Below are 20064 nucleotides of genomic sequence, written 5' to 3'. Positions count from 1 at the left end.
ACTAAGCTGTAAATGACTTCCCATTGTAATGGAGAAACCATTGATCATGCAGCTCTCACTTTGCTTTTGGCCCAGCTGTAACTTAGTGTAAGCTACGGTCAATCTGTGATATGAGCTGGGCGTTCAAGTTGGCAGGCTTGGAGAGCCACCATCGGGGGAAACAGCGTTTTCCGGCAGAGGCCCGGTTCACTCGACGGTTGGCGGAATAGCCACTGCGGCTCATAATATATATGCACACAACTTTCCAGAGTTTAGGTTTGGTTCAGGATACCATGGGTCATTTGACCAGTGCACCAGAAAATCAATGGGTCATTTTCAAAATTAATGGGTCAAGAAAAAGTGGCAATACTTCAGGCCTATTCCTCCCCCGGCGCCCCGGAAATCCAAATTTTAGTTGCAAATTTAAATGTCTAAAAGTTCCTAAACCACCCTGCCAGCATTATGTGCAGACCTCTTTAATCAATCCAATAGCAGTGTACACACAGTGGAAGAAGATCAAATCAGTGTACTTTAGTGATAATGCTATCTGCGTTAGTACGTGCAAGTTGGGTTACAGATACACGAACATACGTTATCCGGAAAACGAAGCATGGATATGAAAACAGTGACAAAATAATGAGCCAAAAAACGGTGATGTACGTAAAAGTGTGTTTGAACGTATCTTGATCGGATCTTGGTTTTACTGACTCGAAATGGCCACTAACACTCTCGCATAACATCAACGAAGTAAGCGCCTAAGTTGCCCACAAATGCTGAGGAAATCTCTGGTTCAAACTCACCAGACATTTGCAGAATGGAGGAGAATGCAACTGTTCCAAACTACAGCTGAATGACGAAAAAACATAAATGGCTCCTAAACGTTTGCTAAATTCTGTTTCACTTCCTCAAGCTGTTCAGTTGATTAAAATGGGTGCGATGTTCCAACTTCGAAAACTGTTCGCAGCCTGGGTGGATACTGAGACCAGACTATCTTTTGAACGGCAGATTTCCTCAATCTGTAAGTTCTGTTAACTTGAGCTACGCAGAATAAGCTCATTTTGGCACATTCGGTCTCAGGATACAACAAAAACCCTTGTCTGTTCCCCGGCTGCATGGTTCTAACATGACTACGTTGTCATTCTTTGTTCTGTTTTTTTTTAAATTTTAATTATTATTATTTATTTATCTATGTACGCTTATTGTTGACTTCATCAAGTTTTTGCGCCTTATACATATTATTATTATTAGTAGTAGTTTTTTTAAATTTTTTATATATATATGTATTTATCTATTATTTATTCACCCTTTTTTTTTTCTCAAGGCCTGACTCTGAAGCGCGTTGGGTTACGCTGCTGGTCAGGCATCTGCTTGGCAGATGTGGTGTAGCGTATATGGATTTGTCTGAACGCAGTGGCGCCTCCTTGAGCTACTGAAACTGTTCTGGATGCCCCATGTCATTCAGACGTCACAGGGTGCAAAACATGCTGCAAGTTTTATCCTCCGTTCTCCAAAATCTGCTCATGTCACCCATCTTCATTCCCTCCACTGATTAAAAGAATAGATTACAAACCGTGTCTCTCTCCTGTGCTACAAAGTTATGAATGGCATGACTCCTTCTTAACTTTCTGAACTTCTGCATTACTACTCTCCATTTCGCCAGTTCCAGTCATCAGGAGATGATCGTCTCTTAAAAATGTCCTCCCACAGAACCAGTTCGTATGGAAAATGCACTTTTTTCCCCAAGGCTTCTTCTTCATGGAACGCACTCCACTCTCCTGTCAGCCATGTTGTGTCTTGCCCCCCCCCCCCTTTTTTAATGAAACCTCTATGAAAAAATATTTATTTCCAGCCATTCAAATCAGAAAATAATTTCTTGTCTCCACTTTTATTTTACATCTTAATTTCAGTAGTAATAGTAGTTGTAGTAGTAGAAATAGCAGTGTTGGGACTAGCAGGTTGTCTGGCGAGGCCTCACTGCCTTTTTTTTATGTCCCCTTCAGTATCTGTATCTTTTTCCTTATTTGCAGGATACGCGTATGCTATTTCGCTGTCTGAATTGTTCATTCGTCAAAGTTAAAAAAAAAAGAAGAAAAAAAGGGTGTACATATCATGGAGATTTTAAAAACACATTAGTATTCTGTGCAAGTTTAGTTGCAACTGGCAGTGCATTCTGTTAGCTAATGATTTTTCCTTTGGTTGGTATTACAGTGCTCCCTACAAGTTTTTCATCACTGAGTTTCTTGTACTCCAGTAATCTGACATTATAAAATCATGATTTATATTAACATCATTAAAAGAATTTAACATTTTGCAGGTTTCGATTAAGTCTCCTCTTAACCTTCTACCCTTTAATGAATGCAGATTTAAGTATGCAAATAGGTCATAGACTTGCATTCTTTTAATAATTTAGCTGCATCTTCTTTGCACCCTTTCTATTGCGACAAATTTTCTCTTGAGGTATGTGTGCCACACAATATTACCATATTCGAAGTAAGTGTGATCTAATGCTTTATACAGTTTCAGAAAAAATATCTTTGACTAAATAGGTAAACGTTCTCTTAATAACTACAACCATGTGATTGGCTTTATTAATTATATTCTGTGTATATGTGTGTCAAAAGATAGTTTATTATCAAAAGTGATGCCAAGGTCTGTCTCATTTTGACATTTCTCAATATCCATGTGTTGTCTTATGTTTTCAGATGGCATTTGTTTTCTGGATTTTTATTTCCCATGTTCACTACTTTTCACTTTGATACATTAAAAAAAAAGCTTCCATCTACCAGACCATTCCTGTACTTATAAAGTTATGTAAGTCCTTTTGTAGAGTGAAATTATCTTGAGCATTACCATAATGTTTAGTATCATCTGTAAATATTTTGCATGTACTTTCTGTACGTTCAGGGAGATGATTTATTGATACTGTTAAAAGTACAGGGCCAAGTATGCTGCCAACATTTGCACAAGCTGAGTTTTTTCCTCCAATTTTAACTACCTGTTTCTGTCAATTAAAAAAAAAATCAAAAAGTTTTTTTTTCTCTTCTCTTTTGCTTTCCACAGCTTTTTATTTTTTATTTTTTTATCAATCATTTTGCATTTCTTTCTTTCAGTGGTTCCATCATACTGTTGCCTTGCCACTGCGCAGTACAAAAACACATCATGTTTCCAGAAGTTTAGCCTCGAGCAATTGAATTAAAAAAACAAACAAAAAACCCCCCCCAAAACAAAACAAAACAAACAAACAAAAAAACAACAACAAACAAACAAAAAACAATCAAACAAAAACACCTCTCATCCATATTCTTCACTTCTGACGTCTTGAAAAGGTCGAAATTTCAGACGCTCTGCAGACATTTTCCTGGTATTTTCGAACTGACTTTCCTCATCTGCTGTCATCTTCGATTTCGAATTGTTGCAAAGGCCAACTTTTTACAGGGAAATAACTCTGTTGACTAATGTGTCTTTAAGCAACTGCATATCACGTTGGAAGCAAATACAATATCCATCTGATATCTGTTATTTAATCTCTGTGTGTGGCAATCTTGTATTCTTGAATGTGGATGGAGTTCTGAGTTTGTTCCTTCTGTATCTCTTTATTCATCTGAATGCAACCTGGTGGAAAACGTTGATCATCAATGAAGTTGAAAGACACTTACTTGTTACGTGTAATCTTATGATAGAACTATTGATTCAAGTTCGATCAATATTTCTCATGAGACAGAGATATTCAGCTCACCTCGTATCCAACCATCCCACTACCGTCTCCCCCACCCCTGCTAGCCCCACACCCCGACTGTTTGAGCAGACTTTGGAATATTTGGGAAAATTCTGCTAAAGATATGGGGCGCGAGGGGGATGGGGGGATGGGGAAGGCTGGCTTCCGGGCCGAAAACAAATGTTACACACACGACACACGCTGGTCGAACGTAAACATTGACAGAGACATTGTTACAATTAAAACATTTTTTTTGCGTGGTAGCCATCCTGTGGTGAACTTTTAGTGTTTTTTTTAACCATTCCTGAAGAACAAAGCATCACAATGTTGTCAAGAGTGAACAACAAAGTGATCTCTGACATGGAAGCCGACGACGATGACAACGGCCTGATGGAGCCAGCACTGGCAATTCCTGACGATGGCGCAGAGGATGCTTTTGACTTGGACATTCCACCAACCACTGGTAATGAATACCTGCGTCGAGTGAGGTAATGAGATAAACGCTGGAAAGATCTTCCTGACGCCCCACCCCACACCCCCCTCCCAACACTTCGTGTTGAGTTCAACACAGATTCACACATACATAGTGACACACGCACGTGCGCGCGCACACACACTCACACCTGTAGAGGCGTGCACACACACACACACACACACACACACACACACACACACACACACTTTTTTTCTTTTTAATTTTTTTTTTTTTTAATTAAAAATTTTTTTTTTACACATATGCATGCTCACAGACACAGTTTACGGTGGGTTCGTCCCCAGTAGTTTTTGGTTATTTTCTGATGCCAACAGACATTCATTTAGCCCAGTGTAGAACTTGAATGTTTGGTGCACATGTTCGTAGATGACGGTCAGTATCATGCAATAGCTTGAATAAGTTTTACTTTACACCTCATTACCAGGGCTTGGATTCTTAGTGTCCAAATCCTCCATGAAGGTCCATATCTCACATGCAATGATGTATACATCCATTTCATTATCTTGACTTACAATGATATTGCTGTAAATTTAAGAAATAATATGGTATTTCTTGACAAACGTCAATTCATGCATTTACATGATATGAAGTTTGTTGAATGGCCTTTAAATTTAGTGTTTATAAAATAACTTTATTTTACTATGAAATTTAATTTTCTGTGTTAATATGGTTTGTTGATTGATTTGATGGTGTTATTATTTGTCAGTTTGGTTGGTAAATCAGATGGTAATATTATGATTGTTACATGCTTTCCTTAGTGTACTTTGGCCTCTTGGCGAAGCAGTTGCGGTACTGCATATGTGTGGAAATGTCAGAACAGAGTAATTAGTAAATTACATTGAAATCCATTGTTCATCATGCATGCATGCATGTGTGTGTGTGTGTGTGTGTGTGTGTGTGTGTGTGTAGAGAAGAAGCCAAGAAATGCCCTCAGGTTGTGGTGGCGAGCCTGGATACTAACAAGTACAGAAGTAAACAGACTGTCAAAGTGCAGGTAAACATATTGAAGTCTGAACAAACACAAGTCTAAGTTATTCTTATCTGTTATCAGCAGCATTTGTTTTTTTATCTTTGTAAAATCTTAGTACAGTCATTACTGAAGACTGCAACATGATTTTGCTATATTTGTTTATTTTGTCTCTCTCACTGTCACTTACCTCTTGGTCATTTCTAAAGTATTTACGATAACACAGATACCAAGAAAAATATGTTATTAGCCCAAGACAGTTTGTTTTCTTTGGGTTATTCAGCTTGGGATAACTTCCTTTAGCTATGGCAGTATAAGGGAGAAAAGACTGCGTGATGTATTACTGTATGAGGGGAAATTTGTATAATCATAATGAAATGTATACATACATTTTAACTTGGATTTAAAAAAAAAGAAAAAAAGATGACTTTTTTGTGTCAGTGAGTGTGGTGGCCCCTACTCCCTTCACCCTCATCCCCACCCTGCCCTCCCTCCCCCGTCCCCTCCCTGATAGGCTGTCACTGACTGCATTCCCTACAGAGCAGCAAACCGGACCCCCCTCACCTCCCCCCTCCAAATCATTATACCAGAATCTTCAACTAGTTGAAGACGTACAGTTATTTAAGAAGAAGAAGAAGATTCATTTGACACTAGACAAGCTGGTCCAGTGCTGTTTTCCAGATAGCGAGTGTCCAAGAACAGGATGCAAATGGAATTGTAAGATGATTTTATGTTTTAATTTTTTTTTCCAGATGTGACAGTGTTTAACATGGTTGGATTTTTTTTTTTATTGAGTTGGTCAGTTCTGATATGGTCCTGTGGAGTAAGCTATAAAAAAGTATAACTAAAGCAACATTGTCAGATCAGTTTAGTGACTGCAGCAAGCTTCACTGCTGAACTTTTTGTTCACTGTTTGTTCACCCAGCCCAAAGACGCGATGCCAGCTCCAAAAGGTTTTGCCCCCTCTCCTGCCTGGGTCAAGATGCAGGTGGATGATTTTGTCGCCCTTAGACAGGTAAGGATGCAAAATATTGATGTCAGTGGTGATTTGAACACACTGATTTTGGTAGATGATATATTCTTTCTTTTTTTTCCTACTTTGTGTCCTACTTTGTTAACACATTTGTTATTCACTGATCTAGGTGATTGTGTGTGTGTGTGTGTGTGTGTGTGATATGACTGCTGATTTTTGACTCACTTGTGTAAACAAAGTGAGTCTATGTTTTAACCCGGTGTTCGGTTGTCTGTGTGTGTGTGTGTGTCTGTGGTAAACTTTAACATTGAGATTTTCTCTGCAAATACTTTGTCAGTTGACACCAATTTGGCAAAAAATAGGAAAAATTAAGTTCTTTCCAGTCATCTTGTTTAAAACAATATTGCACCTTCGGGATGGGCACAAAAAAATAAAAAAAGAAGTCTAATTATATGCAAACTGCATTTACTGTTATATTTATATTTTTTGTATTCTCTAAACTTGGCACTTTGACCTCGTATTCTGACACAACAACAAGAGGATTCATTATTATCATTTTTTGTTCAAACAGGAACTTCTTTTGCCAAGCATGGAATTTTTATTTATTTTGCAAACGTTTTGGTGCAGATAGTAAAAAAGGGAAATTACTCTGTAATTAATGCTAGGGGACTTAATTTATCACAAGTGAGTCTAGAAGGCCTTGCCTCTCTTGTTCTGTTTAAATCACCAATTTTGTTGTTTTACTACTTATTTACATTTCAGTTTTTGGTATATGATACCAGTGATTTTACTTTATATCCTCTATACCCCAACAGAGGTCAAACGATTAAATATTCTTGATTCTTGTGTGTGTGTGTGTGTTTTGATTACACTTACATTTTATTTTGGATGCATTTCGTATCACTTGTAATTCTTAGCATTTTTTTCAGAAATTGATAAAATACAAGCATCTGCTGGCAAAGGAGGAAGTCAGCCTCTCCAGTGTGACATTGGTAAGTGAATAGCGACTTCAACATCAGCTGGGTAGTCAGTGGCTGATGTTCTGTTTTGAGTCATGCACACAGAATGTAAACAAACTGTATCCAGGTAATTACATGGGTGCTTGAGCATGTGTGTGTGTTATGTAAAATGTGTGTTTGTGTGTGCATACATGTGTACATGTGTGTGTGTGTGTGTGTGTGTGTGTGTGTACGCTTATGCATGTGTGTGTTCGGGTGGTACACTTTAACATTGGTATTTCTTCAGCCAAAACAGAAGCCAGAGAAGGCATACTTTTGCAGGATGGTTAGATATTGATAAAAACTGTCAGGGGTCAGGTAACATTGTTTAGATTTTTATTTTTCAGGAAAGATTTTTTGTTGAAAAAGTGCAGTGTTGTTGCAACTGCTGTCTTCTTTTTCGCTGCCTCAGCCTCAGCCCACCGATGCAGAGAGCTGGTGTCGTCTGTGTTTTGGTCGTCTGCAACTGAAGACCAAGACGGAAGGAGGGGCGGATGGCAGTGCAGAAACTTCCAGGCTTCAGAATGATGGGAATGGAACCCCGCCTTTGCTTAGCATTGTAGCTCGTATGGACCAGGTGAGGGGGGTGTGTGTGTTATAATGATAGTGTGTGTGTGTGTGTGTGTGTGTGTGTGTGTGCACGCTGTCGTATACCTGTGTTTATTTTGAATTGTGTTCATTCTGGTGTGTGGTTTGGGGTGTATGGTTGCCAGCCTACCAATTTGGAACAGAACTCGAAGATATATTTTGTCAGTGTATCAGTTGTGTGCATAGGAACACAGTTCCTGTGAACAGTGCATGTAACATTCATTGATGGAAAATGGGAAAGACAGGGACTGTTTGATTTCTTTTAAACTTTACAAGTTGATAATGATTTTAAAGGCTAACATGTGTGTGTGTGTGGTGTGTGTGAATAGTTCCATTTGTGAGTAGGTTTGATTGTATGCATTTGTTACTGAATTTATTTTAGACATACACATATCTGATTGTATAGTGTGCTTATGTATATGTTTATTATTTTTTTTTTGTGTGTGTGCAGCCAACAGTTATTAAAGTTCTGGAGTATCATGTCAACTGGCTAGAAGCCACAGGATTCACACACAAACAGGTAATGTCTGCACCTGGGAACAAAAATGCTTCCTGGCTCCAAGGTTGTTTTTTTTTTGGCTTTATATTCACAGCCTTCAGTGTTGGTGTGTGGGCATAGTCTGCAGAGGAACGGGGGTTGGAAGTGTGTGGGAGGGAAAAGTGTGGAGGCAAAAGGTAGAGAGATAAAACGGAAGGGAGGGAAAGTGAAAAAAAAGTTAAGTGCTAAGTATGCACTCTGATCTTACACCTGGGGTACCTTTAACTTCAGAGACTGGACCAAAACGGCAAAGAGCGGCCGTTACTTTCAGCTGCCCAACATGCCAGGGGGAATAATGGGCAGTTAGTAAGCAAGCAAGCTAATAATTCATGTTAATATGCTTTTGCTTAAATTCTGCACTGTTGGACTAGCACATTGTTGACTACTAGGGAGGTCAGACTAATTAGATTTTAACATGTTTTATACATAGATTTGAATGTTTCTTATACCAATGACCATGTGTGTGTGTGGGCGCACGTGTGTGTGTATGTGCAGGGCCAGTGGTTCTACTCTCTCCTGGCTGTTCTCCAGAAACCTCTCATTCCAGAGTCCTGCTCCTGGCTTCGTCAGCTGGCAAGGATCTGTTCAGTGATCCGCGCCACCTTGGTGAGTGGTTGTGAGATTGGACCTTGGTGTTTAATTAAAATCAGCAGTAATGATATGGCTTTTCTATAGCGCATGTCCTACATCTCGAAACACAAGGGCAAATGAAACAAGAAAGAATGGACATTGAGATGAAAATTTGAAAATACGCACACACCACATTACCCAGCCACACACACGAGAAAGGTGTATATACAGGTGTTTAGTTTTGAAGTTAGATTCCAGTATCTTACTGAGGAAACACATTGTGGGTATCACATGTATTTCAAGACATAATTATATAAATGCAAAATTTTAATAAACAGCAGTTCTGGATTGTATGTTATTCACATATTCACCATACAGTTTATGTCAGCATTTTGTGTGCTTACTTTTATTAAAAAAATAAATGGGTAAAGTTTCATCATGTTATATTGTTCACATACATCTCTTAGCTTTTACTGTAGTGTTTTGTATATTTACTTTTATAAATGGGTAAACATTATCATTTTGTTCACATATATCTCTTACCCTTTATCATTTTGTACATATTTACTTTTGTAAATGGGTAGATTCCATCTTATTATTGACATATTCCTCTTACCCTTTCTAAAGCATTTTGTACAATCACCTTCACAAATCAGTCAATTTTATCTTGTCTTTTTTAAAAATTTACATATTTTTCTCACACTTTACTTTTTTTTTTTTTTTTGTAGTGCATTTAGGAAAGTGTGAATTTCATTGTGTTGTCACTGTGTGTGTGTTGCAGCAGTCTTCTTGTACGCTTACTTTATTTTAGTAAAGGGTGAATTTCATTTTGTTTGTTACTGTCTTGTGTGTTGCAGCATTCCCCTGAAGACAGTGTGCTGCATGAACTCAACCTTCTGATCTGCCTGGTGGCCCATTACTTTGACCAAGGAGACCTGGCAGACAAGACGTGATGGGAGTGTACCCATGTGTCCACAGCCCACCAAGTTGTCCATGGCTCCCTTTTTTCTTTCAGTGCGTATGAAGCACACTTTGTCATTGAAGAAAATGTCTTTGGCTGTTTGCAGGTTTTGTCAGCGCACGCATGTAAACACACTGATACTGACACAGGGTGTACACATTGGTACATACAGATACATACACAGATACATACATACATATTTTACTATCACTCACATTCATCCTCAAGGGCACTCCACCTCCCAAAACAAGTAGTGGAAACACACACACTCATATACTGACACAGGACACACAGACACACACACACATTAATTTTTACCATCACTCAAATCGACACTCACTATCTCCATCCCTGTCTAGGGCTCTGGGCACATGGGGCTGACCCAAACATGATGTCCATCACTGACATGAGTGGATCAGACGTCTGCCAGAGACTCCAGGATAAAAGAAATGCCTTGCCAACCATCTGGCCTTAACAAAAGTGTGTCACTGCCCATTGCTGTTGCTCTTTCAGGGGCTCTTGTCGTAGGACATTTTAGAGTTCATATTTGTTTTTGTCTCAGGATGAGTTTTTTTGTGTTCATGATGTAGATGAGAGATTTTGTTCAGTGCTTGTGCTTTATTAGGGTGTGTGTGTGTGTGCATGGATGGGTGTGTTTATGGCAGTATGACCTTCAGGATAAGAAATGGATATATTATTTCATTTGGCAGGAGTTGTTCTGCGTGTGTGAGAACAGAAGGGGACAATGTACAATTGGTTACTTTTTTTTTTCTCCTGTGGTGTTGTTTAGTATTTGGGTTTGTGTAAATAGTAACAAAAGTGCTCATTATATGGAATTATTTTGGTACTTTACTAAGATTGAGAGGCAAATGAATTAGTTTAGCATTATACATTTTAATTCAAAGTTGCTTTATTACCAGCGAAAAGGAGAAATATTTATTTTGATATATTTCAAGAAAGAGAATCAAATGAGTTCAGAATCTGGCTTTGTAATCTTTGTTTTTCGATATATTGTACATAGCAATACAAAAAATGTCTTCCCAGAAATAAATTGTGGATGTATTTGTTTTGGGAGGGATGTTATTGACAATGATGGTGGTCTGAAGCACTCACTCAGTCTGGGTCAGTGAACAGTTTTAATTTTCTAAGAGTCCAAATCTTTGTTTCTCTCAATGCATCAAGTTTTTTCTTCAGTGGTATTGGTCAAAAGATTAATTAATTAGAATTCCAAGACTTTCCCAGACTGAAATGTAAAGCAAAACATCCCCCCCCCCAAAAAAAAACAACACAACAACAACAAACTAACTTGTCCAGCCTTGAAAATAGCTCCCTCACTTCCCCCCCAAGACTTTTTCTGGATTTCACGACACTGTATGAACCCTGTCTTGACAAATATATGTATTTATATATGTGTGTGTGTGTGTGTGTGTGTTTTAGGTGTCAAGGTTCATAGATATCTGTGGACTGGCACTGCATGCTAGAATCCAGACTGTACGCTTGAAACAAATGATAAAAACCTTTTATTGCATCATGACAGCTGGTCCCAGTCCAGGATCAATACACAGCCAGTCAACACCAATTTGGGGCAGCATTCTGACAAGCACAGAACCATGATTCAACTGTTACATTAAAAAACAACAACAACAACAAAAATCTGGAAACGTGTGAAAGAACACAGTATTTGCATGTGTGCAAAAAACCTTTTGTCTACATTGAGGTTTTGTCAGTATTCTGTAATCATTGTCTTGAACACATTGTAAAATATTGATCTCAGATTGTGGAACCTATGCCTTAAATGACTCAGATTATTGTTTCCTTCACCTTGCACACTTAAATAAAAACAAAAAACCCCAAAAGAGAATGGAACGGATTCAGACTTGATATGTGTGAATGTGTGTGTGTTTTCTTGATTAGCACTGATACTGACATACTGGTTATCAAAAAGTTTCAAACCGACTCTAAAAACCTTTCCTCTTTTACATCTTCAGGGTTAGGTGCGATTTAATAAGAGTTCACCAAATTATCTTGAGGAATCAAACTACATATAATACACTGTACATGAACTGTTTAGATTCAAGAAGAGTTCACCAAATTATCTTGAGGAATGAAGCTATGTAATAGTAATACATTGCATATAAACTTTTCAGTTGATCAGTGCAGGAAATTATTAAGATAATCAAAGAAAAGGGAAATAAAACCATGATGCCAGGAGGCATATGAAGTGATGTATAAACTCCAGTATACAATTTTTAATATAATTTTAATAAGCACCAGAACCCTCCATAGATTTTCGCCAAAATTATATATATAGTTGGTTATGGTCACAACCATGCAACGAGATCGTAAGAAATGAGAGTGATTACACCACAGAGGCCATTCACACACAGTAGTATATGTATCTCTCTCTGTAATGCACACAGAAATGCCAGATCACCACGTGCGCACATAAATATGTCCTCCACCACCAAGAATACCAGTAGCAAAATAACAGCAGCAATTAAAAATGATACCGACAACTGCAGAACTAAAAATTTTAAAATACCCTTGTGAGCTGATTTCCAGTGCAATCTTCAGAAATAAATTGGGGATAACTGCAGAAATTACAATGGAAACTTAATAAATAGTCCAAGAACCACTACTTGTGTACTTGGTGACTGACATCCTGAGTTGTCAGTTCAATCTTAGTAAGACACCAGCCCTTCTTTGATAAGTATACTTGTCAGCAGTAATCAAGGGGTTGTAATGCCACTTTTCATAAGCCATCTTCTGGAGCAAAGGGGCAGGTGAGTAACTTCCCCTGGGCACTCTCTCACAGAGAGGGCAGGAATGTCATGCACATCCTCCTATCAGGCCCAAATACTATTCTAGGACTTTCTAGTCTTAAAATTGCAAAAGTTAAGGAATGATAGAAGACGCAATATTTTTTGGTACAAAACAGTCTATTTTAAGTGGGCAACAACCAGGAAATAAACAAACAAAACAAAAACAAACACCATAAAAACTTTTTGTCAAAACCGTCTTTTCAAGTGAACAACAAAAAAGAAACATTGTCCTATGAAGTTCCTGTGTAATAAATACTTTCAAATGGCTTTCTGGGGGAGAGTGGGGGTGGGGGGAAGGGGATGCTCAAACTAGATCTGGTCCATATTCTACTGCTCAAACTAGATCTGGTCCATATTCTACTGAGTTTCACATTCTTGTACATAGAACACAGGATCATTGATAGATCTGTGATGATTGTCAACGTTGTGTGGAAGCACTAATCAACAGCAGGGAGGTAATATGTGATTGTCAACCAATGCATGGAAGTTAACCCCCCCCAAAACAAAACAAAACCAAAACAAAAACCAAAAAAACCCAACTATTTTTGTTATTTGTTTTAAAAAAAATGTGTAAAAACAAAATTACAAAATCTTTTCTTCATACTAATTTTTGTTGTTGACATTTGTATTCTTTTGTTTTCTTTCCCTTGTAAAGAAAGTGTTGGTTTGTGCAACTGATTTGATGTTTCTTTGGGTGTGTTGGTTCTGGTAGCAGTGTGATATAGCATGACCACTTGACATTGTTGCTTATAGTCCAGCCAAGAGCACAAGCCATGTCAGGACTGCCCAACTATATAAACATTCAGCAGCATCACCACTTACATATATACATTCACACACCTGTACTGGTAGCCCTGGGACATTAAAAAAAAACCCCACCAACCCTCAATGCCACAAACTGCTGCTCTCTAGAGGTCCTTGCTGACTGCAGCATTGTGATATGCATTATTTACATCTGGGAATATCCTGCACTGAAAGTAGGAAGAATATGTGCAAGAGATAAACATTCTTATTAGATATCCACAGTAGGAAGAATATGTGCAAGAGATAAACATTCTTCTTAGATATCCACATACATACACATTTGCTTGTAGTCCTGAAACATTATGAAACAACTGAACACAATCTAATGTCCAAAGTCCTGACCAACAACAACATAAAAAGAAACCTCTGCTCATTCTTCACAGACACAAAATTCTTATCCCTCTCTCTCTCTGTGATGATTGTTTGAATCAAATGACCCAATGCAATATAAGGTTGTTGTCTGATTGAGCCTAACCTTGTGAAATTATGGCTCATATATATATATACATAAACTACCATGGGTTTTCTTCTTCTGTGAAAGGCAGAAACAAGAATTTGAGCAAGAGATAAAATCTGGTTCTCAAAATGTATTCATAGTTTTCCAGAAGAAAAGACTGCATTTGTATTAGTTTTGAAACTGATTGAGATGCCGGACAAAAAGTCAGTTCCATGTCTGATCTATAGTCTTTAACATTTTGAGAAGACAAATCAGCAATCAATGCAGCACAATACTATTTTAGGAATGGGCATGTTCTCTGATCACCCCTAACCCTTCCCCCAACTGAAATTTTCAGCCCATTTCTTATTTGGTGAAAAGCACATCTAATGACAAATCAGAGTATCTGAAGAAAAATGTGCAAACAAAAATATGGCAACCCTGAAAACTACTACTACAAAATGCTGCTCTGTCCTAAGTCTGGCTGATTTCAGCAATGTGATATGCATTAATTCACTTCTTGGAAGCTCTTGCATCTATAGTGGGAAGAACTGATACAAGGAGAAAGAATGCCTTGCGTGCAAAACTATGACTTTGTACCAGAAATCTCTCCCACATAGTACTACATATGCACACACACACACACAGTGTTTGGAATGAAATGCACTGCACACAGCAATTTTCCATTAAATATTGTTGGAGTGCTGTATCAGCATTCAAAATTCTTTCTTTCTTTCTGATTTTGAAGGAAATATCAAACCAAGACACTTCACAGGATTACCTATAACATCAATGTCATACTGGAATTGCCAAAAACAAGTTGTGTTCTGGACTCTACAATAACTAACCTCAACTCATTCCCTTACAAATAATGTGAAACATTCCGTGGTTTGTGGTACTGTGAATAATTGTCTCAAGCAGGTTGAAGACTGCAAATAATCATAACTATTTTCAGTACTGTTGGAGGATTGTCTCCAGCAGGCTCAACTTCTCTCTGAGACACACACGCATCTATCAATCAATTATTGTACTTATTCCACTTTGGGGAAAAAACAACAATACAAACCCAACAACCTACGTCTCTCTCTGATTCCGATGACAAGTTGTGTTTATGTTCAAACAATGCTGGATTAATGACAGTGTTTGCTACACCTGACCATATAGACCTAGAACTGTTCATGAATATCTGTCAGGTTTCCCGAGTCTGATCCCTGTTTTCTGTGCCCCTGGCGGATTAAGGGTGGAGATTTTTCTGATCTACCATGTCAACATATGTGCGGACCTGCTAGTGCCTAAAACCCTCTTTGTGAGCAAAACACATGCAGCAGATCAAATGAAACATGCATGTATCCTGTAATCCATGTCAAGTGTTCAGCAGGTTATGGAAATAAGAACAAACCCAGCATGCACACCCCTGTAAACAGTTGCCAACATGGTGGGGTAAAAGCAGTCATTTACATAAATACCCACTTGAACGTATGTAACATTAGATGTGAATGTGGAAGCTGCAGCCCAATAACAGAAGAAGAAACCAAGGAATGCACTCTGTACTCCTCCCTTGTGCCCCAAAGACTGTCTCAACAGGTGTGCCAGCTGGTAAATCTGCCATACCTGCTGCTGTTTGCAGATTTAAATTCAAACTGCTTGAGTGTATACACATAAAAGAATGCATCAATGTGTAAGGCTTGGTCGTTAAAGAACTTTAGCTCTTCAGGGATATAGCTTTCAGATGTGGCAAGAAAAAACAAACCAAAAAAACAAAACAAAACTGAAGTAATGGAAACTTGATGTGGCAGTGAAAATTTCCTCAGAAGTGGCAGTGTTTATGAAATGAGTCAATGTTGAATTCTTCTGGCTTAGCTTACGTTCCGTGAGATTTCTTTCACAAAAATACTTTTGCTGCACTAGATGGAATAAATAAAAAGAAAAAAAAAGGGTGTGTGAGTGTGCACCCTATAATTCAAAGCACCTTGCAGCCTGAAAAAAGACTATTTATAATCCAGGACATTAAGGGTTACGGTGTCAATATCATCTATGTGAAAAGGATTGAGGACAAAAATCCTTCAAACTGGGCTCAGTTAATAAACAGAGAAAAGCAGAAGAGAAGAAGACAAATGACCACATCTTGAGATGGTTATCTGGATGATAATGGCACTGATAACGACCTGCATTCATCTAGTAGTTATGCCCTTTCCAGATATATATCATTTGCTTTTGATTTTGTCACCTGTTTATTACAGTTCTTAACAGTCCTGCTTTTGAATTCTGGTTGATGAAGATGGCTCACACTTCTGATATAACATGGCACTTACAACTGAACGGTCCAATGTTTCTTGCAAGTAAGTCATAGTTCACAATCAGGGCAGAGGGAGTTGGTTTCTCATTGTTTTAAGATCTGTTTTTCAAGAGAAGCAATACTTAGTTGTCCCATTGTAGGTTGTTTCCCTGTACAGGGATCACCACAGGATTATAGTCAAGACAAGATGCATTTCTCTTGTCACCATATTGTCACAGTCAAATATAGAAAATTTACTATGAAGACTATTTGTTTCACTGCACAAGCTGCTGTCACAGAGTTTACTTAAAGTAAACTTAACAGCACAAATTACACGTTTTGCTCTTTCCTTTGACAGTAAATTATGCTGAGCTTCTCTGTCATTAGGCACTATAAAACAACTTAACAGTGTATGTTATTTGTTGTGTAACACATAATGTCACTGAAGAACATGTACCTGTGTCTCTGTACAGAAGAATCAACAGTTTCCATGCATAGTCATAGCAATAGTAGTTTACCATCATCCATCACCACATTCTTGGAACCGGCAACTTTTTGCAACACACTGTCACAAACACACTGACACACACAATTTAACACACATCAATCCCTCAGCACCCTCCCCCACCTCTTTCCCCCATGCCAAATATTATTTCAAATGGAAGCAGATAAAACTGAAGACTTTCATAACTAACAATTATTCACAGAAGCACTCATGAAAACTCCCAATACGTGTGCATAAACAAAATATCCGTTGACTAGGTAACACTTCATAAACAGTCAAAATCAGTGTCTGTCAATCTTGGCATACATTTTGCAAAATCAGTCCTGAGTGTGCCAAGTTACTGATGAACAGGAGTTTGATAAGACGACCAACCATTACCTTCAGTAACCCCCACAAAGAAAGAAACAGGATGGGATGACTGGTACTGCCTTGAGTAACACCCCAAAACCAGTGAGGATGCTAGGACAAAGCACTGCTGGCTTTTTTCAGCACCATCCTGATGCCCCGAGCCATGTTTCTTTCTCACTAGTTGGGCGAGGTCCTCACAAGACATGTGAACAGTGAAGTAGGTGCTTTTTTTGTTTTTGTGTGTGTGTGTTCCACCTGGTGGCATGAGTGGTGAGGTTCTCTCTAGACAAGGAAAGGTGCCATTCAGAGCAACTCTGAGGTGAGGTAAAAATAAAATCTGCTTCCCACTTCACACCCATTTCTTTGCTCATGTATTTCTCACCCTTGCCATTAGCGTGCAAGCATGCTTGTGAATACAAAACATGCCCTAGGTGAGGGTGCTAGAATGAAGAGTTGTTGGCTTCTTTTTTTTAGCACCATCCCAATGCCCAAAGACAGGTACTTGAGGGTGTTAGGATAAAGCATTTCTGGCTTCCTTCAGCATCATACTGATGCCCAGACACAGGTACATCAGAGTTCTGGGACAGAACATTGCTGGATTTTTTTTAACACTATCCCGATGCCCACTTACTGGTACCTGAAGGTGCTAGGACGAAGTTTTGTTGGTTTTCTTAAGCAACATCCAGATATCCAAAAACAGGTACTTCAGAGTGCCAGGACGAAGCACTGTTGGCTTTTTTTAGCATCAGCCCGACACCCAAAGAAGACTGATATTTGAGAGTCCTAAGGTAAAGCAATGCTGGCTTTTTTTTTAAGCACTGTCCTGACTCCCAAAGACTGGTACTTGAAAGTGCTAGGATGAAGCATTGTTGGATTTCTTCAACACCATCCCGATGTCCCAAAACAGGTACTTCACAGTGCTAGGACGAAGCAATGTTGGCTTTTTTTTTTTTTACCACCATCCTAAATGCCCAAAGACAGGTATGAGAGGGTGCTAGGACAAAGTGTTGCTGGCTTTTTTTTAGCACCATCCGGACGCTCAAACACAAGTACCCGGGGGTATTTGGATGAAGCATTCCTGGCTTTTCCCTAGCACCGTCCTGATGCCCCAAAACAGATACTTCACAGTGCTAAGGCAAAGCATTCCCGACTTTTTTTTTTTAGCACCATCCCAACGCCCAAAGATACTTGAAGGTGCCAGGACGAGCCATTGCTGACTTTTTTCAGCACCATCCCAACACCCACAAACACAGGTACATGAGGGTGCTAGGACGAAGCGTTGCTGGCTTTCTTCACCACCATGCCCCCCCCTCCTCCTCCTCGCAGCTGCCCCTGTAGCTGCTGCAGGGTGGAGGGGGTGTACAGCCCCAGCTTAAGGCCGGTGCGTGCCCTGTTGGTGTTGACGTGCTTCACCGGGAAGGGGTTGAACGGGCGGGGCGGGGACCTCACGCATGAGGCGCCCCCTGTCGGGGAGGACAGGTGCCGGGCCTTGGCAGCAGCAGGGGGACTGCTGAGGTGTGTGTGGGTGGGGGTGGAGGCAGCAGTAGAACTGTTGAGGTGTGTGTGGGTGGGGGTGGAGGCAGCAGTAGAACTGTTGAGGTGTGTGTGGGTAGGGGTGGAGGCAGCAGGGGACAACAAGAGTGGTTTCCCCATGGCAGTGGATGGGGTGGGCAGGGACAGGGAACGGCTGATCACCATGTGTTGGGGGGAAGGCTGGAACCTGTTGCTGTCGCCGCACACCACCTCCTTGTCAGCAGCACAGCCTGTCTTTGCGGTGTACTTTTTTGCATAAACAGCACTGTCACCAAACTCTGTGTATGCCGGCTGTTCCTTCTTTGGACTACAAGGGACAGCTCTGGAATCTCTCTCTGTTTCTTCAGAAATTCTGTCTGTTTCTCCAGAGTTTCTATCTGTTTCTTCAGAGTTTCTACAGCGTAAATGGTCAGACTGAACATGACTGGCAGTTCCCCTCCGGGGACTTGATAATGCTTTATTGGCACATTCTTCTACTTGTGAAAGATGGTATCCGTTTCTTCCACTAAGCAATGTGTGTTGGAAAGACGGATCATGGTCGTTGTTGACAGCATCAGTTCTGTCCTGACCGGCACTGCCGAGGGAGTGGGGCCGCTGACAGTCTGTATCAGATCCCACACACTTGGAATCCAATGCAGAGAGTTCATCCTCTGACTGTGAGAGGACATGACACTGCTTCTCAAGTCTGTTGCTGCACTGGCTGCCAGAGCTAACGCCTGCAGCAAAACCGCTGGCTTCCGAGGCAGAGCATGCGCTTCCGCTCATGCCCTCATCACCACTGTTGATGTGTTCTAAGGAAGACAATGCGCACAATTTTTGACCTTTGCCACTGATCTGTAAGGGTTCTTCCAGTGAATCATGAAGGAGTTTCTGGCTCTTTACAGCTTCTTTTTCTGCACTGGCAGACAAGCAGCTGTTGCTGACGGCTGTGGCACCTGTGGCAGCATCCGTTGTGGTTTGTGCATGAACTGGTTTGGTGGGTGTGCCATCGCCAAATGTTGTGCCTTCTGCAATGCATGGTCCCTTTGTCACCAAGCGGTTGCGACCTTGTACCTGCCAACACCATTACACCAATGTTCAGCGATACGGGAAATTGTTGAGGCATTGATCATTCACTCATCCTTACACACCACTGCATATCACCAAAGACCAAAACAAACTCAATGAAAGTATCACACTAGCAACACACTTACCAGTTACTTTTGTTGACAGTATTTACCTTTCTTTTGGAGGGCAATAAAAAAAAAATTGTGTGGTAGAGTGAAGAGAAAGTTGTAGGGATAGGAGGAATCATTTCATGGTTCCCAGTTCACACAAGCATGTAAGAATTTCTATATTTGACAAACACAACTGATGAGAAAGATGACTGACTGCGCTTATACATGTTCAAACAAGAATGGCATAGTCTTCATGACGTAAGTGTGATTCATACTCAATTTGCCATAAAAAAGAAAAAAAAAGCATATTAACAACTTCAGATTTCTGGCACGCCTTATTCTCTGGGAAAGTAATGGCACTGTAATGAAATAATACTGGATTGACAATGGTATTTTGTTTGC

The 20064-nt window shown here is 39.7% G+C and overlaps 2 protein-coding genes across 4 annotated transcripts in view; one reads left to right on the top strand and one right to left on the bottom strand.

The window, feature by feature from the left end:
• The first annotated feature begins 3856 nt into the window (after positions 1–3856).
• On the top strand, positions 3857–12893 carry LOC143299381 (gem-associated protein 2-like). Of its 2 annotated transcripts, XR_013057523.1 has the most exons (9): positions 3857–4182; positions 5097–5181; positions 6080–6169; positions 7057–7119; positions 7538–7702; positions 8165–8233; positions 8747–8857; positions 9679–9835; positions 11320–12893. XR_013057523.1 is itself a non-coding variant. In XM_076612553.1 (8 exons), the coding sequence occupies exons 1-8, from the start codon at positions 4019–4021 to the stop codon at positions 9772–9774; spliced, it is 843 nt and encodes a 280-aa protein (XP_076468668.1). In that variant the 5' UTR covers positions 3857–4018; the 3' UTR covers positions 9775–11059. The 2 variants fall into 2 exon arrangements, 1 of the variants encoding a protein (XP_076468668.1); XM_076612553.1 differs by lacking the exon at positions 11320–12893 and having other exon boundaries at positions 9679–11059.
• Positions 12894–12923: 30 nt separating this feature from the next.
• The window catches only part of LOC143299380 (TBC1 domain family member 30-like), a 153996-nt gene continuing 146855 nt past the window's right edge, over positions 12924–20064 (bottom strand). The window contains exon 12 of one of the 2 annotated variants that reach the window (XM_076612551.1): positions 12924–19558. In XM_076612551.1, the coding sequence (XP_076468666.1) occupies positions 18239–19558 (1320 nt within the window). In that variant the 3' untranslated portion in view covers positions 12924–18238. The remainder of the gene's footprint in view (positions 19559–20064) is intronic. The other variant, XM_076612552.1, reaches the window with a different exon arrangement.

This window comes from Babylonia areolata, chromosome 25, assembly GCF_041734735.1.
Source record: "Babylonia areolata isolate BAREFJ2019XMU chromosome 25, ASM4173473v1, whole genome shotgun sequence".
In the NCBI taxonomy this organism is placed as follows: Eukaryota; Metazoa; Mollusca; class Gastropoda; order Neogastropoda; family Buccinidae; genus Babylonia; species Babylonia areolata.
This window is presented reverse-complemented; position numbering and strand designations above follow the sequence as displayed.